Source organism: Phoenix dactylifera, chromosome 16 (genome assembly GCF_051530095.1).
Source record: "Phoenix dactylifera cultivar Ajwa chromosome 16, Ajwa_hap1_PhDact_Kaust_v1.1, whole genome shotgun sequence".
In the NCBI taxonomy this organism is placed as follows: domain Eukaryota; kingdom Viridiplantae; phylum Streptophyta; class Magnoliopsida; order Arecales; family Arecaceae; genus Phoenix; species Phoenix dactylifera.
In genome coordinates this window covers 18,424,909-18,448,580 of record NC_143205.1, presented here as the reverse complement: position 1 = coordinate 18,448,580, position 23,672 = coordinate 18,424,909, and the positions used below count along the sequence as shown (strand labels likewise).

General features: G+C 39.7%; 3 protein-coding genes across 3 annotated transcripts; 2 read left to right on the top strand and 1 right to left on the bottom strand.

The window, feature by feature from the left end:
- LOC103723988 (serine/threonine protein phosphatase 2A 57 kDa regulatory subunit B' beta isoform-like) lies at positions 1–9,341 on the bottom strand. The gene is made up of 2 exons (XM_008815099.6): positions 7,953–9,341; positions 1–489 (listed from the first exon to the last, which is right to left on the bottom strand). The coding sequence occupies exons 1-2, from the start codon at positions 9,150–9,152 to the stop codon at positions 160–162; spliced, it is 1,530 nt and encodes a 509-aa protein (XP_008813321.3). The 5' UTR covers positions 9,153–9,341; the 3' UTR covers positions 1–159.
- Positions 9,342–14,022: 4,681 nt separating this feature from the next.
- Positions 14,023–20,093, top strand: LOC103723998 (putative F-box protein At5g55150). The gene is made up of 2 exons (XM_039115243.3): positions 14,023–15,260; positions 19,819–20,093. The coding sequence occupies exon 1, from the start codon at positions 14,116–14,118 to the stop codon at positions 15,250–15,252; it is 1,137 nt and encodes a 378-aa protein (XP_038971171.3). The 5' UTR covers positions 14,023–14,115; the 3' UTR covers positions 15,253–15,260; positions 19,819–20,093.
- A 1,241-nt stretch (positions 20,094–21,334) lies between these two features.
- On the top strand, positions 21,335–22,345 carry LOC103723999 (F-box protein SKIP23-like). The gene has a single exon (XM_008815117.4). The coding sequence runs from the start codon at positions 21,335–21,337 to the stop codon at positions 22,343–22,345; it is 1,011 nt and encodes a 336-aa protein (XP_008813339.4).
- The last annotated feature ends 1,327 nt before the right edge of the window (positions 22,346–23,672 follow it).

Here is a 23,672-nt window from a genome sequence, read left to right as displayed (position 1 = left end):
TTTGAAGATAATACGCATCTCTTTGAAATGCCAAAAAATCTTGGAAACTGTTCACAATCTAAGGCATATCCACAAATGATACATTATACGTTACAATACCAAGGGTAAGCAGACTAAAAAAGAAAAAGAAAAGAAAAACTTAGAAGGGCACAAATTTGCCTAATTGACTAGGATCATCTCCTCCCCTGCAGCCTTGGCTGCGACAACAGCTTCCAGTCTTCTCCAAGCTAGCTCTCTTTGCTCTTCCAAGGCTTTGGCCTTTTCCTTTTTCTCCATGTACTGTCGTTGGCACTCTTCAAACAGTTCATTGTCCATCTCCAGGAACATCTTACGGACATTTGCAGTCAGGCCATGAACCGCCTGATTCCAATGGCCCTGCATGTTCTTCTCCAGAGCTTCAAATATTATGGGAAAGATGACGCTGCGGTTTTGGGCAATCAAGCTCACAATGTGATCATTGTTCCAGAGGAATAGGGCCCGTTCAGCAACCTGCCATTAATCTTTAGCTTTATCACATGCAAAATACGTACAAAAGCCAGAACAAAGAGCCAACATTCATCTTGGAATGATCCAACTAATTTGTTACAGATGCTAAAAACGTTCTGCAAAATATTGGTAATGCTCTCTCTGTGTGGCCAGTTGTTAACTTCTGGAATTGAAGCACTGGCATAGGAAAAGTTTGCTAAACAAATGGCAAATTATATAAAGCTTAGTACTATAGAATGGCAGGTTACAGTCAAGGAAGCAGTTGTTTCGGAAAGTCGCAGCATAAACGAGAAGCAGCAAAAGATCCACCAAACTCAAAGCGCCTTAAACGAACCAGCATAAAGACAGAAGCTTATCGAAGAGCAAGAGTGTCAACAGAAGTTTGCAGAACCACCTCGCAACAGCAAGTGCACAAAATATACAAACTCCCCAATTTAAAAGAATCATATAGAAATGGCGATATGACCATTAATAAGGGGTGCAGGAAACATGCAAGTAGACATGCAAACGAAGAAGAATAGCCACACAAACTATATGCAAAGTATTGATCTTGGATAGGCCTGCTATCATGTCCAATTTTCCAATTATTTTCATTTTACACCAAAGCCATTGGAAACTTGTCAATGAAGAACATCATTTAAAGCTTGAAGTAGGCCCAGGCTATCCCAGAGACTTCTTGTAAGAAAAAAAGGTTAACTTAATGTGTTAATGAATATTATTCCATGCACAAAGAACAACTATTTCCAAGAGTTATAAAACTCAATTTGTGACTAATGTATAAAACTAACATTGGATATCGGCTCCATTCTTGTCTGCTAAGTCATCTTTAGCTTCATAACAAAATTTGGTCATTAGACAATGGATCATTTACAATGTTACCCAGTCTTGTGCATACATCCTACAAATAATCATCACCATCTTGCCCAGCTGGACTCTCAAGCATCCATAATAGTGTTCTAATAGCAATCTGACGGCAGACAAATGAACTGTTCGGTATTTGACACAGATTATCCAAGGCTAAGTTTTGAAAAATGGAAAGGCTACTTTGGTAATTCTAACTACCTCCATCCAATTTTTCTTTGGCCCTCTTATCCATGGTGCAAACTCTTCATCGGTGTTTGCAAAAATAATGTTTGTGGTCATTGATGCACTCATCCAAACCAAATCAAATTCTATTGATTCAAGTTTTACTTGGTAGGACCTTTATATGGTACTTGTTTTAATATTTGTTAGCAAGACAAATGCAGCGTACATGAATGAGCCTACTGCAACTAGCACTTGATTGACGGTTGAGATACCATCAGCCATTGAATGTTTAGTATTAACTTTCTACAGCCACAAGATACTTTTTTCTTGTCAAATGACAGACATGATCCCAAGTTGTACATTTCTCTCTTTAATGGTATCTAGAGAGAAGAAGAGAGAACCACAAGCAGAGACACATGCAAAAGCCTGATCATGTCACGATATTTGAGTCATACATGGTGGAGATAAAGATAGCAATAAGAATAGATATTCCTTATGAAGCAGAGAAAGTGCACATGAAGCCAATCGTTAATTTAAGAAGAAAACTATACATGTGTTGCCATAACATCCTTTTAAACTATGTGGCAAAGGAACAGTATCTTGAATGATGGCAAAGGAATAGGTGGCCTAGTTGGCAATGTCTCTTACATTGATACAAGAGACCTGGGTTGCATTCATGCCATCATCGAATGAAAATAGGTGGGGCCTCTACCTCTCCTACTCTAATAATCACAACATCATCGATACAACAATGATGATGATTAAGAGGAGGAGGCGGAGCAAGTCATACTTGTTTGATCAGGATATTTTGGGAAATAATTCGCACCAAACTTGTAGAATAGATGTCAATGGTAATTATTTCACATGGCATATTATCTAGATACCTTGAACACACACACTTCAAATTGATTTGTTACATATTATCATAAACCAAACCATGTGCTTGCAGAAAGGCACGCTTCCACCTTGTTTTAGTATAATGATGGTCATCCTCATCGGTATTCTATCCCTTTCTAAAATATCTTAAATTATAACATACGAATGTCACAATTATTTGAACATCTACTTTCTACATGATATGTATGCCAAATAAATTTTGACAAATATATATTTAAGCTTTTTTAGTATTATGTTATATTTAGAAGAAATTTGTTATAATTCGTTGCCCACCGCTTAACTAAATAAATCTTTTGGTTGGGAGAGAGAGAGGGGGGGGGGGGATGAGGTTCCTCCTGGTTAAAAAAAGGAAAAAGAAAACCAAATCTAATGCTTGAGTGCTTGTCCTTACGGTAGCAGTTTTTGAGATACAGTGTTCAACATTTTGGAAAATTTTCTGAACAATCATGGTCTATATCCCATAATTTTCCGATATAAAAATTATAGCATTCTCATAACTACCTCATTCCGACATATCATGCAAATAATGATACAATTATACATTAAAGCTCGACAAGTTTCTTAGTGTCTTTTTGTTTTTTAAAACACCGTAGTTATATGTTCCTAGATACTCATCATTCCTTTAGTTATAGACCCCTTCTTGATAACAGTCGTTAGTAATCAACAATACATTAAAAATACTAAAAACTCTTGATTAAATTAATTAATTATTTTTATTAGTATCAGCCATATATTTTATGGCCTGCTAGGAAATGTTTGAGAATCACACACACAAAACAATGGAAATATACTCACACTACTTCCTTAGGATCCTTAAAATTTCTATACCTATTGGAAATATTCCTGATTTTAATTCTCTAAACTTTCCTTAATAAGACCTCTATTATTTGAACAACATTCCACTTATCTGACTCTAGTTTTTCATCCTTCTGTAGTATCTTCATTAATTGATCACCACATAGCTCCCAATGTTCAACTAGGTTATGTATTCCTTACTTGACTTCACTACGCCTTAATCCCAAACTAGTTAGGGCCAGCTATATGAATCGTTTCCCTACATTCCAATCTATTGAGGGCCACACTTTCTGAAAAATGTAGTGATATCAAGTCCATTTTTACTACTTCATTCCAAGTAATTTACCCCTACCCCTCTTTCCTCAGGTTATGTATTCCTTGGACTCTTAAATCACAATTTAGGACATTTTCTTTTGTTTGCATAGTAACGAAAATGATACCATCAAATTCACAAGTTTTTTAAAAAAGCAATCGCCTCTTTAGACCGTATCAGTTCTATTTCAGACTCCAGTATACTCTTTTAAGCAACCAAGTACTAGTGTATCTACTAAGTTCTTCCATTCACTTCACAATTGTAGTGCATGTAGCAGTAACCTATTATCTATATCTAGTTTCTCAATTAAGTAAAATGAGGGAAAATAATGTTATGTCATATGTGTTTCCTTTTTTAAAAAAAACAGTATATCTTCATGTCCAGCTTGAAAGAATAAAAACATATTATTTATATTGATTGTCACTTCAAGACAATAACCTCTTATAAATTTGCAAGAGTATAAGTTCGAAACATAGATATGCAAAAGAAGAAAATGAAAATTGCATGTTGTATATTCAAGAGAATGGTTCCAAATGAAACCTTAGATGGAAAATTTGATTTGATTCTTCTTCTTAATAATAAAGTTTGAGAGGCATTATGTATTCTTTCTTTTTTTATAAATAAAGCATCATCATTGTTTATTTCCAAGAGCCCTTGATCAAATTTTGTAAACCCATCCTTTTGTTAATGAGATTACCATTAAATTTTCAATCCTAACTTTAAAAACAAGCTAGTGACACCAGCTCAAAATGTGTTGCAGCACACAAAAAGGCCAAGTAATCAATAATATTTCATTTTGATCTAGTGGTAGATGAGAAAGCACTTGAAGGGAAAAAAATTAGGGGAATAACATCCAATTCAATTCTCACTAAGAGACAACCAACTTTATTAGTGTAACCTAGACATTTGGAGCAGTCAGGTGTTTGGGCTTGAATTAGGTTAAGAATTAGTTGCTTTAATTTTTTGGTTTTACTTTCACTTGAGTTGCTGCTTTATTGTCTTGGGTCATTTACTTAAATCTTTATGTATGATCTATTGTCTTGTGATATAAGTATTTAATTCGAAGGTTATTTTTGTACTTGGCTTCTGAATATTACTTTACATAGGAATAATATCAAAAGGTCCCACTATGGATCCATCTTCAATTAGGAAAGGCCAAAAATCATTAGAAATGTGATTTGGAAAGATTTTGATGGTTTTTTAATATAAAATCCTACGATATTACGAGTTTTTCTATTTTAGGAAAAATCATTGGCTTCTCTTTTTGTTAGGAAAATGTAGGAAAAGTTTTATAAATGTCCTAGTCAATTAAGAGTCATATTTAGTCTAATCATGTAATCTCTTCAGTTATTTAAAGAGGAGAGGAGATAGAGTGAAAATCAATTTTAGCTTTCGGTGATGAGTATTGAATAAATTTACGTTTTTTCTTCTCTATCGAGCACTTTAGCTCTTCGATCTTCCCTGCACCCAGACTTTGCTCTAATATTTAATCTTCTCTCCCATACACTATTTTTTTTTTTTTTGCCCCTTCAAAGTACACTCAGTTGCTTATTTTGCTGTTTGAAGGGTAAAAATCAGGTCAAGTCAGATCTGGAAATTATTTAAGCAAATTAACTAAATTCTGCAGTCTGATTCTAAACTTGGCTGCATCACATCCAAGTGTTCGGCACCCTAACCTCCAAAAATCCTGACACTCGGATGCACCCATACAATACAATTTACAAAATAAAAATACTGTATCTTTCAATAACTAGCATAAATCGACTAGTCAAAAGTTCTTTAAAAACACATACTCATGCCATAATATCATTGCAGGAAAAAACAGCTGTGACACTTCACCAGAGGAGTTTGGACGCCTCAGATTAATACCGTTTACTAGAAAAAATTGTTGAGAATTCAACTATCATAATTTAAAATAGGGGTTCCTTGACAAGACACTCAAAAAAAATAAAAGAAAGAAAGACAAATCAAGTGCTGCTACCTCTAGCTGATGTAAACAGGACACGCCATCTTTGGAGTGTCTTAGATTATTATCCATATTGTGTTGTATCCTAGTGTTCAAAAGCATTAACACTTTAGAACTCCTAAAAACTAGTGTCCAGGTAACACCAAATTATTTGACATTACTGGGATAGAATATTTAACTGGTGGAGAGTTAGAATTCAAACATTGGGGACGTCATTAGAGACTTGCGAACAGGCAAAGTCACAAGTGCCATAAAAGGTGAGTGCATTTTGCTCATGACCAAGGGAGAGCATAATGTTAAGGCAAAAGGTGCATGCTTTATTAGAATGTATTGATTTAATAAAAATAACTAAAATTAACAAATTTTAGACTAACTCAAAAATTAAAGAATAAAAACTAACTAAACTAAGAATAATTTGATATTTAACTGAGTTGTCTTGGTACAAAGTGACATGTCAACTAATAAAATGACAAATTTTCCACATATCATATGATAACATTAATTGATGAAGCATTAACCAATCATCCATAAAACATGACTAGTAATCAAGTACATGCAGCAAAAAAAAAAAAAAAAAACTCTGCTAAATGATGAGTGAGCGATATGAAGTTGAAGATAAATAACTAACCAAGAATTGTCAAAAGTGTTTAGCCGTATCTAGGGTAAGGTGTAAGGGCACAAGTGTCAAAGATAAAGGTCATAAGTTATCACCTACCTCGCCAACCCACCTAATATCTCACCTTGTCCAATACCCAATCAACCAAAAAGATAGTCCAAATTCAACCCACTTGGGAGAACTAGTTCTAAGCAGAAAAATTGGATGGTATCTGAGGGATCGAGTAGCATAAGAAGGCTGTCTAGGCAAATGAAGCCTTAGCGGAGTAGCTAGGGGCCAAGCTAAGGTCGCTACTAGGTAGTCTAGCCTCTAATGCAATGTCTCTCGGAAGTGAGTTCCAACACATATTGTCCGAACCAATAGATTACGAGTCACTCTGCAAATCAATCTATGCCTAAGAATCCAATCCAACTCACTGCCATCAAGCCTATAAAAAACTGGTGGACTACACAACTTGACATTTTATTTCCTTAACGAATCATGAGTACAAGCATACATTGGGAACCATCTCTAATGCTCATTTTTTTGCAATTTCAGTAAGGATGAAATTATTCCTGAGGCTGCAGAACATCAGAATGCAGAAGCAAATAAAATAAATTCTCAAAGTTCACTTCAATTGGGAGTCAGATTTAATAACTGATCTAGTTAGTATTCCAGCTTGTTTACAGGGTTTTATTTTCTTTACGATACATAAGTTGGAAACATTCTTATTCTAGAGACAGTAGGTTCAGTTATAGCAATTTCCATATATGTTAATGCACAAGCTTCGCTTTCCTAAAAGAAAAGAGTTATTTATTTTATGCATTTGATTGAAATCTTTCAGGGATTAAAAAGTTCTCCTCCGTGTAGAATTTTAGGGATCATGTGCAGCGAATTTATTCTTTCAATGCATTATCTGCTGTTTCTCAGGTAGCATTACAGAGGGACAGGAGACAGACTGAAAAAGAGCCCTTCCTCAGTCTCAAGTTACTAGAGTAACTTCCCAAACCTATATAATCACTTCAAACCTTTTTATATTCTTTCTAAAACCTTATGCAACAAGTTGGTCCCCTCTTTTCAGGCCCCTCTGTATACATTCAAGCCACCTTCCCTTATTAGGGCTTCCTCATCTTGCTTGCACATGTCATATCATGTTAACCGTTTTTTCCATTTTAAACACTAACAATACCATTAATATGCCTTCTCTAATATACTATATATTCAAGGCCCCACTCCTCTCCAAAGCTTCCCCAAATCTTATGGCACATTTCCATGTAATCTAAACTAATTCCCCATCACTTTGTCCTCAATTAATGCCGGTTGTATGGCTCCTCTATATACTCACTCCTCTATCCTTCCTAAGTTCTATCAAAATGAGAAAACATCTAAATGCATGTCAAGACACATTTTGTCTCGACAATTTCATATATGGTTTTACATGCTCAACAAACCAAGAACTTAAGTTCAGAAGGAAATCATATAACACCATCGAGTACAAGATTATACAATGTAAGAACATCTTACATAGTATTTTATTGTGCAAAAAAAGGATCAGAACGGCTGAAGAAGAAGATATAGTATCTGCCTACCTCTTCATACCGAGTCATAATGTCTTTGTTTATGTCACATAAGACAGATGGGAAAAAAGTTTTCTTCTATATTTGAAGAACAATAAGATCAAAAGCTTAGTGTGAAACTCGTAAACCTTCTAGGAAATCTTTTATTTTTTGGGGGGAGGGAAAAGCCACAAATGTATCCAAATTGTCCTTTTTCAGTATATGACAAGAAATTTATAATTAAAAACTAGCCAGACCCTACCAATTTATTTATGGTAAAATTCACTTTAAAGAAAGAAGGCTCATTGGGTCCCAAACCTGGAAGTGAGAGCTATTGAGGCAGCGCGCAATTTGCTTGAACAAAGGAACCATGCATCGCTGGAACTCAGCGGGCTGCGTTGCCTCCAGAACCTCCTCCAATTCTCCGAGGAAAAGCACCTCCTTTTGGCAGTTGGTGACGGGCCAGTACTTCAACAAACCACGGATGACCGTGTCCGCGAGCTTATAATCCTTCTCGACAAACTGGGTAATGCAGTAGGAGAGCTGCTGGTGGTACATGCCCACCGATTTCGGCTTGTGGAGCGGAATGAGAGCCCGGACGAGGAAAAGCTTGTGCTCCTCCTTCATTGGCAGCGCGAAGCCATTGATGATGCTGCCGAGGATCTCAAGCAGCTCGCTGATCCCGCTGTGGCGCTCAGTCTCGAAAATGAAGCGGTAGAAGATGTTGTTGATGGCCTTGCGAATGAAGGGTCGGTGGACCATGAACTTGCCGTAGATGCGGTGGAGGATGGTCTTGAGGTAGTCGCGCTCGCGGGGGTCCTCCGAGTCAAAGAGGTCGAGGAGGCGGAGGACGAAGGAGTGATCGACGTAGCGCTTGGCGACCTTGGTGTCGGTATCGGAGGAGACGACGTAGCGGAGGAGGAGCTCGTAGACGAGCTGCAGGTGTTGCCAGGCAGGATCGAGGTAGGTGTCCTCCTCCTCCGGGTCGGCGCTCTCGGAGCCGGTGTTCTCATGGGAGGCCGGCGGGAGGCAGCGGAAGATGTTGACGCCGACGGTGCGGACAAGCTCTTCTTGGACGGGCTCGGTGATTCGGCCGGAGCCGGACTGGATGAAGTCGACGAGCTCGAGGAGGGTCTGGCGCTTGGCCTCTTTCTCGCGGGCGGATTTTAGGGTGTCGGTGAAGTCGAGGACCACGGCGCAGATCTGGAGCTTGCGGAGGAAGAGGGCCTGGCGTTCGGGAACGGGGACGTCGCGGAAGAGGGGGACAGCCTCGATCTGCGCGGCGGCGGCGGCGGCGCCGGAGGAGGCCTGAGGGTGGGAGTTGAGTGGGGCGCCGCCGCCGCCGCCGGGGACGGAGGAGGAGAGGGTGGTGCGGGAGGCGTGGTTGACGGTCACGTTGGAGGCGGATACCGCCGCCGCGGCTCCGGCGGCGGCGGCGCCGTAGGGGTAGACGACCGGCTCACTGGCGTCCGATTTGGGAACCTTGCGGTTTCCCCGCTTTATGATCCTGTTGAACATCTTGCTCCAGTCTTTCTCTTCGAATCCGAAACCCCAACTCTAATCCTAATCCAGGGGGAGGAATCGCCGGAGAACGAAACCCTAATTGCGGGATGATATCAGAGAGGAGGTAGAGGCCATGGATCCGAGTGGAGGAGGAGAGAGCGGAGGAGAAGGAATTGGTGGTAATCCATAATAATTAATTAATTTAAAAATAAATTTATGTATATCCTATATATATATATATATATATATAGATAAATAATGAAAGAGGTATTAAAAAGGGAGAGGAATGGAAGGAGGAAAGCGGAGAGGGAAGGGAAGGGAAGCGAAGGTGGGTGTGGAGTTGGGGGAGGTGACAGCGAGATCAAGGTGATTTTTCCTATTTTTAAAAGTTTAAAGAAAAGGAAAACGAGAATTAAGATTTAAAAATGGGAGATATTTGTATTTTTATGTGATTAACATTTGATTAAGCGTTGAATTGCACTTTGATTTGGTTTAATGTATGGATTAGATAAGGAGGGAGGAGGGGGAGGAGGCGGGCGTCATTGGTATTGGGAGGTGGATTAAGATATAATGATGATGATCATGGCTATTGGCAAATGAAGGGATGTGATGGTTTATTACAAAAATGAGGATAATCATGTGATGTTAGTAAGCAGCTTGGTTTGAAATTTGTGTTACTATTTTAAGAGTTTGTGCGTAACGTTATTATATTATTATTATTAGCATTATAATGTTGTAACGCTTGTCGTTTTTCATTCTATCTAAGACCATGATCCATTAAAGTATCGTTTGGGGTGGCTGTGGATTTGGATTGAAATAGTAATAGAAGTTGTATGCTTTAGAGAAATAAACTTTAGTATAGTACTCGCATGGAAATGACATTAAAAGGAACTGTACAAATTAACTATTATTTCAGAGCATAATCCTAACTCGAGCTTGATCAAATCTGAAGCCCAACATGCTTCCTAGGGCCCATGCCAGGAACCAACTCGGCTGAGCCCAGAGGATGAGCTTGCCCAAGCTAGAAAGAGATGGGCTGTGAGTCATTGGGCCTGTCCAGTGGAAAATTTTACTAGTTCACTCTTGATATTTTTTTTTTCTCCAAAGCATTCCTCAGTTTCTAACCCAAGCAGATCTACTAAGATCCGTCTTAGGAGATCATTTACTATAAACACCACTTGTGTTAGGTAGAGAATCCATCAAGTCGACTTTCCACTACTGATGTGTTGATTCAGTAATAAAAAAAGTTTATCCTGCCTTCCTTTCCTCTTTTAATTTATGGCTGCAACAGAGTCTTCTTTGCTGCTGTTTTTCGTTCATTTGATTGTAAGTTCATCTTTGATGCATATCATGGATGAATTCCTTTCATTCCTTTAAAAATTCAGGAAGGGCGTATATTTCATGCCATCACTTGCTGCACCAAGTTGGCAAACAGTTCGATCATATGCTTAGATTCATACGTTTGATGTGACACCTGTTGTATGTACCTTATAGGTGTTTGGATAAGTCACTAAGGGAATGGCATCATTTTGCTTTGTTGGGGGAACGAAAAGCAATACAAAATAATGCCAATGCAAGGAAGTATACATTACTTTGTGGAATTATTTTGTGAGCATTACTCTGATTTCTTTGGATCTGTAAACACCTGGTTGATGGTGGTATTTGTGGATCTCCATTTGCTTACTTATTTGAAGGAAACAGTTGCAAAATGTAAATTGTGCCTTGCTGTTCTTTTCATTTCTTCATTGCTTTTCCAATGTCAGAAAAAGGATGAATGCAATATAGCTTATATTCTGAGTATATTTGAACTCTTGTAACTTCTTTTCTTTTTTTTTCTTCTGATATATTTGAACAATGCGGCAACCCATGTCTAATAAGGCTGGGCTTCATAAGAGAAAGGGACTACATGGAAATGTCATATCTGGTGTAACAGGATTGAAACTTACCAACTGCCAAGCATAGCCATCTCATGTACCAAGAGTCATGTGAGCTGGATTCTTATTACTTGTTTCTATTGTAGAATTGCTCTCCCATGCATGATTTTATCATGTATATGCACAAATTTGCATTCGTTTTCCTTCCTTTTCTTTTGTTGAAAATTGTTGTGATATGGTCTGCCAAGTGTTGATTGATAATTAAGTATAATAAGAAGATACTGACTGTAAGAAGAACAGGGAAATTGCAGCGAAAAAATGGATAATAGCGCTTACTTGCATCAGAGGAATTTGACATGATTAAATTCTGTTCTATTTGTTATTTTATGCAATACAACAGGCTAATGCTTTCATCCAGAGGATTCCAGTTAACCTGCTATTGTAAGAATAAATCATCATACCATCTGGAGTCATTAGGTCATATAACGGCATCAGAGCAGGGGACGATAATAAAACTTTTTTCTTTTTTTTTCGAGAGCGGGGATGGAAGGAATTTTGACCAATTTTAAGGTGGCAGGATTCAAACCTAGAGCCATTAATATTTAATATAATCAAAATAATTTCATCATAATTAAGAAAAACAAATTCTAACATGCCCCGAGCTATACCAATTGGCACCGAAATTATCTTTGGAGGAGACTAGAGTTCAAATCTAAATGTTGCTAGCTAAAAGTAGAGTTTTGAGAGTTTTTCCGATTTTCTCTAACACAATGCCTTATAGGCATTGTTGGGGGAATAAGATTTTTTCCCCAAATGACGCAAATGCCCCTAAGAAGCCGCACAACCTCCGACCCTGGATGGCCGAAGTCGGCGTCCGGCCTCGGAACGCCCGACCTCAAGACGACCGACCTCGAGACCTCCGATCTGAGAAAAACCCCGATGTTCGAGGTCTACTCTTGTCAACCACCTGCTACGACCGTGCACCTCTGAGGTCCGGCCGAGGACCATACCCTGACGCCCCTCTGGCATTTATTGCGCATGGCCGCTGTAACCCTCCGGCTCACTCAACAATTAATGCGGATCTCCGGCTCACTCAACAATTAATGCGGATCTCCGGCTTACTCCACAATTAATGCGGATCTCCGGCTTACTCCACAATAAATGCGGATCTCCGGCTTACTCCACAATAAATGCGCATGGCTCCTGTCATCTACGGACTCTCAGCTCTCCACAGCAAACTAGCCCAGCAGAGTCTAGTCGACTATGATAAGTCTCTGATCTCGGCCATACCTCCGACACCAATGCAATAATTCGCCTGGTAGCGTGCTAGTTCGGGTTGTACGACACCCTCACCGCCGACATCAGTGCAATGATTCGCCTGACCGTGCGCCGACCTGAACGACATGCCGAGCCGTACTACGGCTTCGCCCTGTTACATCGCAGGTAAACCGACCCCCGCCTATAAAAGGGAGCCTTGGCCTCTCAGGAGGGGGTTGGAAGATTGATACACTCTACAGACACTGTTTATCTCTCTTTTCACACTATTTGCCCCCTCCCTGACTTGAGCGTCGGAGGGCCGGCGCCGGAAAACCCGGCCACCGGTTCGTGTGCAGGCACCCAGACGGAGGACGCCACCAGCTGACGGATCGCCGCCTCACCACGAGGACCAGCTGCTCCTTCTCTCCGACCACACCAGACGGAGGACGCCGCCCGCCGACCGGTCGCCACCCCGCCGTGGTGACTCGCCGCTCCCTCTCCCTCTCCCTCTCCCTCTCCCTCGACCGAAGATTGTCCCCGGGTCCAATTTCCAGCAACAGGCATGTAGCATCATTTTGAACCTCAAGACTCTAAAAATCTATTCTTGACTGAATTCAATAAATTTATGGAAATAGGTCGGGTCTATTTACACGATATGAAACACATCACAAACGAGCAACTAATAAGTGGATCTCAACCAAACGCAGTTGCTGAAATTGTTGGGAGCTGGCATCAGCATAATAAGTTCAAGTCCTATCAGGTTATTAAAAATTATTATCTTGATAAATCAGAGTTCAAAACTCTTTCTTTCTCTCTCTCTCTCCCGATGCCTCTCTAAAAAAAATAACTGAGTGGAGACGTGGGACAAGCATGAATAGCTCTAAACCTCTAATGGTTTTATGCTCATCTGGTAAATGCGCTTTAACCTTTTGTCAGTGCACTTTTGTCTTTTTCACCTTTTTTTAATAGAAGGTGGCAATAAAATTAATTACGTTAATTTGTTGCATGCAAATAAACTACAATTAACTACTGTAACTTTCACTATACTTTTGAACGTTCTATTGCACTAAAGGACATAGTAGTTAATTGGTTTTTTATCATTTCAGAAGCAGTGAAAATATCGCCAGTAATAAATAAGAGTTGAGGGTCGGCTCAATCGCAAAAAATCTACGGAAAAGGAAAGAGTAAATAAAAAATATTTCTTAAATATTTTTTTAAATATATATATTTATTAAAAATAAAAATCTAAATCTTTGAAAAATAATATATATATATATATATATATATATATGAGTTCAAATAAATCTCAAAATAATTAAAAATTATTACTTATATAATCTGTCTGTATGTAACACAACCTTTCTGAAGCCTAATCTTTTTGACCTTGTTTGTAAAGTCTTTGCCTACTAAATATTAGATAACTTTGTACATAAATAATATGCAAAAAAAAAAAAGTTTCAGTGCATTCAGTGTAGTACCTAATTATAAAATATTATCTGTACTAGGACTACCTATAAAATGGCACTTAATGTAGTGAAGACAAAGGTCGTACAGATGTCACGGTTGCCGAACGGACGAAGGCACATGAAGGCCCGCGACGTTCCCGTCGTTGCTGCTATCAGGACAATTTAGATGACGAGATAAAGAAAGCGGATGATGTAAGTAAAATCCCCCGGCGACGCCCCCAGGTTTTGTTCCAGTGTTCCCCTCCTGTCATCTTTCTCCCTTTAGAGCACCGTCCCGCAGGCTCACCACCTCCCCACACTACTCCCCGTCCATCAGAATCCCACTCCCCAAACCCCTCTCTCTCGATCTCTCTGTCTCCATCTCTCGCTCTCAGATCAACAATGGACAACCAGAGCCCCGACTGGTCCTCTCTTGGTATCGATCTCCTCAACCGCGTATCTAAGAAGCTCGACCATAGCTTAGATTACCTTCACTTCCGTTCTGTGTGCTCTAATTGGCACTCGGGTGCTCCAGCCATCAAATTCCCACCCCTTCTCTTCCTACCGTTCGATCCAAACACCGAGACCATCCCGTTCTTCGACCCGTCGGACGGCGACGTCCACACCCTCCCACTGCCGGCGGAAGCCCGAAACAAGACCTTCTGCGGGACTTCCCATGGCTGGCTCATCCTGCTGGAGGAGCCCACCAACTCCATCTCCCTCCTCAACCCCCTCACCGCTGAGAACGTCCCGCTCCCTCCGTTCACCCACCACATCCCCAAGCCTTCGAGCAAGCGTGTCATTTTGAGGATCGAGCGCTGCCTGGCCAACCCCAGGTGCATCCGTCCCGGCGTCCCCTGGCAGAACCGCCCTTTCATCCAGGAAGCCGTCCTCTCCTCGCCGCCCAGCTCCGGGGAGCCATGCATCGTCATGGCCATCCTCCAAAATGGCGAGGAGTTGGGCTTCTGCCGGCCCGGCGACGGTGCGTGGACGCTCGTCGAAACCAGGGGTATCTACAACATTGACAGCGTCGCGTATTGGAATGGGAGTTTCTACGCCGTCGACCGCGTCGGCCGCATCGCGGCCTGCGAATTGAACGCTACTCCCGCGAGGGTCGCTCGCGTTTCGCTGCTGCCGGATCCGCTGGTGCCCGACCAGTTCAAGCTTTTGGAGTCCAAGGGGGAGCTTCTTCTGGTAGGTATCGACACCGAGGATAACGATAGTCCGGATTACGAGATGAACACCTTCATCTACAAGGCTGATCTGAGGGAGGGTCGTCTGATATGGTCCAAGGTGGATACCATGGGAGAGAAAACGTTGTTCTTGTCTGAGGATTCCAATTCAGGCGTTGTTGGACATGAGCTCCACGGGTGCAGGCGCAATTGCATGTACATCTCTAAATCCAGTGATCATGAAGAGGCTGTTCACTTCATCAGGTTGAGGAACATAGGAGATAGCAGCAGTTCTGAATTGATATCATGCCGTTGGTCCTCGAATCTATCGGGACCTGTCTTCTGGTTGAAACCTGGCTTCTTCTAGCTTGCAAGGTATTGCATGGCTTAAGTTTCTAATAATTTTGGTGTAATGTTCATGTATATCCTCTTGCACTTTGTTTAATTTATATTTTTGTCCAGCTTGTTGCAGCTAATAATCCAATTCTATTACTCAGTTTTGTGCGACGATGAGCTTTCTTTGCGTTAATGTATTTCTGTATTGCTTCTGATCATTTGCATTTGCATGTTAACAATTCGAGTCATATGCACAAAAATATACAATAAAAACAAAGTAAGAAATTGGAAATCTAAAAAAAAAGTTTTTTTTTAAGGCAAGTCTCATGTTGATGTAGTTTAGATGCAGTGTACTCCATTAAAAAACTGAAAATTTGACTTGAAATTTAATGAAAAGATTCGTAGTAGTAACACTCTAAGAGAGGTTGCTAGATCCAACTCTAAGGCCTAAATTGGATTCTAGGACAGCTTTTCCATGGAATAATCCATAGGCTTGAAATTTAGGATTTCTAGTCATATCATGGGGATAGAGAATTTTAAGGATGCGGGAAACTCTAGGTGATACAACTTCTGCAAGAATGGGTACCAAATCGGAAGTCACTTTTTTCCTAGGAATGATGCATCCTCTTTTTATTAGGATCTTTGCGGACAGCCGCCAGAGATTCTTCTCTTTGATCCTTGTCGCTTCTCTCACCTTCCACTGTATATGGGATTTACGTAGATTGCTTACTCAGGCTTCCATATAGGCTCTAACACCTTCAGCTAGTAGATACTTAGCAGCTCCGGTTGGTCATGTGCCATTGTATCTTAACTTGGATGCTTTAATATTATTAGCTTATTTGACTTTTGCTTTTTTCGGTAATTATCAACTGTCAACTCTTGAGTTTGACAAGTGATCGGGAGAGTATTTTAATAATAGAAGAAACTTTAGATTATACAACTTCGGAAAGGAGTACATTAGAAATCATCTTTTGGAAGAACACGACATCTAATTTTTTTGAGTTGCATGATTGTTTGGGACAACTGCTAGATTTTTTTTCACATGCCAAATGTCGATACGCCATCTATATCAAGCACAGGTACCGAACCAGTACGATACACCTCGTACTGTTCGATTCGAGCCCCCATACCATAATTTGAGATATTTATTAGTGTCGCTTTTCTCATATTGTGCAATACATAGGTACTATTTTGTCGATAGTTGGGTCAAGCTTCCAAAAAAGGCCAAAAATTTGCAAATGTGTAAAAATAGTAGTTGCACGCCGAATACCGCCAATTAGCATACAGGTAGTAGTTGCACATGATCGTGCATCATTGTACTTTGACATCAATGCTCTAATATTGTTAACTTTTGCCATATAATAGGGATAGATAATTCTAACGATACCGGAAAACTTTAGGTCATACAACTCTTGAAAAATTGGTATAATGAAAGTCGCCATTCATGAGAAATCTTGCACTCTCTTTTTTTGTTTTCTAAGATCATATGATTTAGGGACTTCCCAAGTCGCTCCGGATTCTTCTTTTTAATCCTAGTCATTTCTATTATCTTCCATCGCATCTGAGGTCTAGGTTGATAGCTTGCTTAGACTTCCTAATAGACCTCACAAGTTACACACACACACACACATGTGAATCTCATAGCAACACATTGAATAGAGCCAATAAGTAGATGCTTAATAGCTTCACATGATCATGCATCATCGTACTTTGAATGCTCTAATATTGTTAGCTTACTTGGCATTTGCTTTGTTGGCAATTTGGTCAATTCAAGCTTGGTTTGTTCATGAATAATGTTTGCTCAAACTTTTCATGAGCTAGCTAGGTCGGGCTTGAGCTTGGATCATTGTGAGGACTCATGCATGCATGTTTTTGGTACTCATGTATTAGCTCAACCAAGCTCATTGATGGTTGTAAAACAGGTAATAGCAATAGAGTGGCTAGCAGAGATGGGGTGATTGGCGAAAAGCCAAATCAAGGGAAGATAAGGTGGCTTAAAGTGGATTGATGAAATAGCTTGAGGTGAGGTGATTGGAGATGAGTAGAGCACCCAAGGAAGGGAGGAGGGAGAGATGGAAGAGTCTTGTTGATGGAGTAGGAGAAATTGGAGACATTGTTGAGTATGGATTAGGGTTACGACACGATACTTATAACCCTCATGTGGCTATTGTATCTCAACATTAATTAGGTCTTTTTCTTATCGGACAGTAGAGATATGAATTACCTATCAAAAGAAAAGAAACAATTTTATTTAAGCTAATTATATTACAAAACAATGATTCAAAAGATATAGAAGATAACTCTACAAATAAATAGTATATAAGTATGCACTATGCTAATACTTATATGTATGCCATCTCTACTATTTTAATGATCAGAGAGGCTTTTGTGACGGGATTGTTCTTCATCTATTACCAAACCTTTTTAATGATGAAAATGCCTTCATGGTGTCACAAAGCAATCAATAAATTGAAAGGAGAAAAAAAAGAGAAAAATATATGACACTCGACCAACACTCACCACAATGTTTATCTATTAGAAAATGAAAAAGACTTTATTAAAAGTATGCATATTTAGAGTTCCAGTATATACATGAAGTCTCTAAATCCTGGCTCAGAAAATGCTCTAAAATCCTAACCAGTTGATTCAATAAATCTTTGGGGTCCCAATCTAAAAGCAACCTTGATATTCATTGAAATATAATCTTGCGACAAATATCTTTTTTCTTTCTTTTTGAGTGCCAAAACAGGAAATCTTTTTATGTGCATTGACATGTGCCTAATACTAGTATCTATTTATATGTATGTACTGATCCCAAGCATGTTGAATACTAGTTGGCTGCGTATAGCTCGTTTTGTACTTAAAAACCAACCTTCAAAGAATCCATCATTATTCTTGAAATCAGCAGTTTTTTGCAGCATCTGCTATTAAATTTTTCTCAGGTTAATTTTCCTTAGGAACCTGTGGTCTTTCTTTTTTCCCTTAATTTTGGAATTTCTACGCATTATGGTTGAGTAAATTTTGCATACAATTCCTTTTTGACTTAACAATTAAGTTCCATGCTCTTACAAAGGTATCTGGGGCAAAATCTCAATTAGTGAGAGAGAAGGTTTTGGAAAATTATTTATTTCTCTTGTATGATTAGATGTTTGGCAGTTACATAATACGGCAAGGTTAATGTTTGTCTATAGATTCACAGTCTTTTCTTTCTCCCCTTCTAACGATTCAATTTTATTCTCTTTATGGAGGGATTGGGGGAGATAAATCACAATGACAAGTAGTTTTTCTCTTTAAATGTTTGTCATCAAGATGGGTTATCTTTTATTGCTCAAAAAAAAGATGAGTTATCTTCTACTAAAGGAAAGGTCTCACTCTTTCCTTCTATTACAGGTTTTCAATTAGAAAGTTTTCAGAAGTCCGGGTAATACCTTAATTGGAAAATTTGAACAGCACAAACTTGCTAGCTCTTTGTTATTTTGCTTGTCTATATGGTAACTGTGCTTGTTCTTCTCTCTCTTTGTTTTATTACGAGTGCATTTGTGCTCTTTTTTTCGTGTTTTCTTTAATAGTAGATCTCATTTCATTATTCTTTCACATGAGACCATTATATATAAAAGAGCATCTGATACACGAGGGTCATGCAATTATGGCATCTGTGAAGGGTCAAATATACATAGCTGCATGTAGAAAGGCTGTTTCAACTTTTCAAACCAATGGCATCCAAGTCTGATGAAGCAATCTTACTATTGTGCCAAGACCCATCCTCTATGAGACTATTATATATTTCTCCTTAAAATTTTTGGATTCCGTGTTTCATCATTTCTCATATATCAACTCAAGCAGCTTTATTGAAAATGCATCTAAAGTGATGTTTACTATGACAAAAACTCATGTTGACGTTCCTTTTACTATTATGATGTTTTTCATGCCATCTCTTGCCATGTAGCTTGAGTTAGCAATAATTGCAATAACATAGCAATTTATGCACTTGAATATAATATTGAATAGTCTAATTTCTAAATTGTTGATGTGATGCCCTTTGCATGTTTCAAGTTGGACTAATATAAAAGTTTTTGGAAAATGCCAACACAGAAAAATATGCTTGCCTACCAAATTTCACAAATTTTGATATACATTAGTTTCTAAAATTTTACTTGGGGACCATGAAACCATTACTTGGATTCCTCTGGCTTGTTAGATACCTATCTGATGATGGTACTTGTAGATCTTTTAGGTTATTGCTACTTATCTAAAACGAACTATTTGTAAAATTTAAATTATTTTTGGCTAAGATCTTTCAGTTGCTTTATTGCTCGTTCAGCAGCCTGAAAAAGGATGGATCATAGGTCAGTTTATCTGCGCACCTAATATGCTTTAAATTTCTTTCTTTCTTTTTTTCTTTTTGTTAGCTAAATCAGTTGCTATAAGGTTAAAATTTGTGATTCTATACCCAGACATTCAAATTCATGCTATTTCCAGTTCTGATGGAACCTGAATTCAGGAGAATTAGATTGATATGTGGAACTCTCTCTTGCAGGGAAATGAAGATTTGTTGCTCTCTTATTATTCAATATGTTTTTTTTGTTGTGTTTCTCAGAAGGACAATGTTCGAACAGAGGACAGTATGCTGCAACCAAACTTGGCTAAATCTACTATTGCTGGGATTCTTCAGACCGAGGGAACTAGTGGCAACGTCCTTGATAGCCTTCTAAGGAGCTTTTTTAATTATAGCATTATAGTTTATCATCTATCAAACCATTTTACTATAATTATCTGCTTTGGCTCTTGAACCTCTTCTATTATCAAGTTCTACGTACCTCTTTAGTTGAGTCCTATCTATTTTCGAAGTAATTGTGGTACTTGATATATTAATTGGAGCATAAAGATTACTTTGTTTTGTTTCTCGCGTGCATGATGATGTCCTAACCTTCAATATCTGCAAAAAATGGTCACAATCCAAGTCTATTTCCACAGTGCATGTAATATGTTTGCATGAGACATGGCACTCAGACTGGGGAGAAAATGGACACAATCTACTGAAAGACCTTGAGATGTGTACTAGACAAAGCCGCATATACTCACTCAAATTTCCTTCCTGTAAAAGAGTTTCTCGATTGATTCATCTTCTGGTGCTTTCCAACCTTACAATTACCATTTTGGTGCTCTATAACTTCCTATGCTACCTATGTTACATTTTTTTTCTGTTAATTCTATAATACAATTCAAGGCTACACTTCTTTTGGCCATATTTTTTTCTGATACAAATTATCGAAACTGAAGTCCATGCATCCATCCTGTACACTTTTTATGTATGTAGAAAATGGGATAGATATAAAGTAAATTTGCCTGTGGCTAACTGTCATTTGATGTTTAATTTGTGTTGATTAAAATTTTATACTAGACTTTCATGATTAATATTTGACTGCCTTCTTCCATCCGAACCCTTACCAAGAAAATTCAGTTTTCAATCTAAGTAGCTTGACATGCTTAATTTGATACAGCAGTTTCAAAATCCAGCTCATCTTCATGTAATGGTAGATCTCCAAAGTATGAAAAGTAAAAATACTTTTCTAAATCATAAAAATAGCAGTCAATGAAAGGATTAGGTATTAAATTTCCGTCAAAATGGACTGGTGACAGTATAAGTTGCCAAACTACATACTCCTGTGATGGCTGAGCTCTCTCTGCCCGCCAGCTCCTACTTCTCGGTCAAATATTCTCTTCGTCCGGAAGACGGCGATCGGCTGGAAACTGGGGCTGGCAGAAGCTACGCCCAACCTCTCAACTCCTCATCTTCCACTCCTCCTCTCTTCCCCGACGGGAACCATCACGTTAACTTCGATGCGCATGTTTTGGAGTTCATGCAATTAAACTCTCCATATCTCCTCTTCTCGAAAGCATTTTGATACAAATGCGACGACGAAGAGGCGCGTATCTCCTACGAATCCCTCCACGCCACCTGTTGAGACCACCGGGCTGTCCTCATTACTCCTCTTCCCATTCCAAGATATCCACCACTGCTTTATATTTCTTGAAACCCTCACCCCTCCAATCTCCTCAGCGCCCAAAACTCTAGCCCCAGACCTCTCCCCTTCTCTCCCGCAAACCCATCCATGGATTGGTCCACCATGATTCCTGACCTCTTGAAACGCATCTCCGACAAGCTCCCTCACTGCTTCGATTACTTCAATTTCCGTCTGGTTTGCGCCCACTGGCGCTCGGCCGCCCGGCCCAAAAAATTCCCGACCATGCTCGTCCTCCCATCCGATTCCGACTCCGCCGAGCTCCCCTTCTTCGACCCCTCCGACGGCGGCGTCCACTTCCACCCCCTGCCGGTATCAGCCCGGAACAAGATGATCCGCGGCGTGTCCCGCGGCTGGCTTGCCCTCATGGACGTGCCCACCAAGTCCATGTCCCTCGTCAACCCTTCCACCGGAGGCGAGTTCCCACTCCCGCCCACCCCCAACGAGCTCCTCCTCGACTTCCATGACTGCGACGACAGCGACCTCGATAGCGGCCTTTGTGGTGACGTTGATGGCGACGGGACCTGCGGTCATTGGCGCACGGAGCATTATTACATCGGGGATGTAGTCATGTCCTCGGCTCCGAACTCGGGGACCGAGTGCATAGTAGTGGCTCAAGAAATAACCCGCGATCAGCTATGTTTCTGCCGGCCCGGCGATCCCAAGTGGACTCCCATCTTCCCCTCCTCTGAAATCGACCTCTCCTGTGAAATCCACGGCGTCGCGTTCTGGGACGGCAGATTTTATGCCGTGGATCGCCATGGAAAAATCTTGGTCCTGGAGTTTGGCCCTCCTGATAACCGTGTCACGGTCGTCCAGTCGTTTGTTCCACCTTTCCATTCTAAAATCTACAAACTTCTGGAGTGGAACGGAGAGCTGCTACTCTTCGGTGTTAGCATGAATGATGAAGCGGAACCATTAATTTATAAGTGTGATGATCCGATGGGAGAGAGCTTGACATGGTCCAAGGTGGACAGCTTGGACGAAATTAAAACACCGTCTTCTTGTCAGAGGATCACTTCTCTGGCTTTCTTGGCCATGAGCTTCATGGATGCAAGAGGAACTGTATATATCTCTCCAGAACCGCATACATCAAGATGATGGACATAGCAGATGGCACTTCAGATACCATATCTTGTCTCTGGCCCTTAAAGCCATCAGAATGGCCTAATGTCATCTTGCAATCATCAAGAGTTTTTTTTTGGTTTAGACCTAACTTCTACTAGCAAGGTATTGCCAGGTTTAATTCGATAGTGTCCATGTATGCCTTTTTTTGTTTATTATATTCGTCTAGTTGCAGCTAACTGTCTAATTCCGTTTCTTACCATTAGTTCAGGTTGCTCTATTTTAAGCAATTAAGATGATGAAGATTGTCTGGGTTAATATATTCAAGAATTTCTTCTTCTAATTTGCATTGGCATTTAACAATTAGACCAGCTGCAATGCACAAAAATCTATGTCAAACCAGATTAAGAAAGTCATACTCTTCAGAATATGATTTTAGTAGGTGAATCTCGTCATGAATCGACTGAGATGTAAAATGTTCAATCAAAGAACTTGCAGATTGACTTATATATTTAATGAAAATATTGACATTGATAGCTCAGGAAAACATGATCATTCCCTAGACATTGAAAATTTTTTTAAGTATGTGAATTACTAAGGCACACACCAAATGCCGTCAGTTACCAGCAGCTTCATGCAGCCATGCACCATCGTACTTTGACTACGACACATTGCAGCTGTTAATTTACTTCTGCCTTGTCAGCTACTGCAAGTTGGACTGCATATTGGTAGGAAGAGCGAGCACCGTAAACGTATGAATGTCTTTTATCTAAACCTATGTGTGCCTTGAATCTTTTTCCTTAATGGTACAAAGTTTGATTAGAGGCTTGTTCTTCTGAATCAAGGGGATTGTAGGCAGGAGATGCTTCAATAAATAGTAAAATGGCAAATGAACCACTACTTTTCAACTTGCGGCATGATGCATGGCTCTATACATAGAGCTACACAATGACTTGTCAAATCACAGTAACAAATTCTAACCTTGTGCATGATAAACTTAAATTGTTAGCGCTTTCTTAGGCATGCTTTCTTGTAGCGTCTTGACTGAGCAAGAAAAAGTTGGCCGTATTTTTTCCTTGTTGTGCCTGCAATTATGTAAATCAAATAAGTATTGCTAGCCATCTGTTTGTTTATCTTTGATCAGTTACTGGAGCTAAAACTTTTAAAGGATGTCTTCTCTGCATAACTAGTATCTCTCTTCTACAACTTGTGATTTAAAATTAGCTGGCTCCAAGTAGTTAGGTTGAACATATTGAGTTTAGTTGAAGATTTTTGTTATTATATTAGAAGGTTTAAATAGCCAAGTAAACAATGAAAAGGATGTATAGTTCTTTAAGTGCTACAAGACTGCATTCAAAAGGTT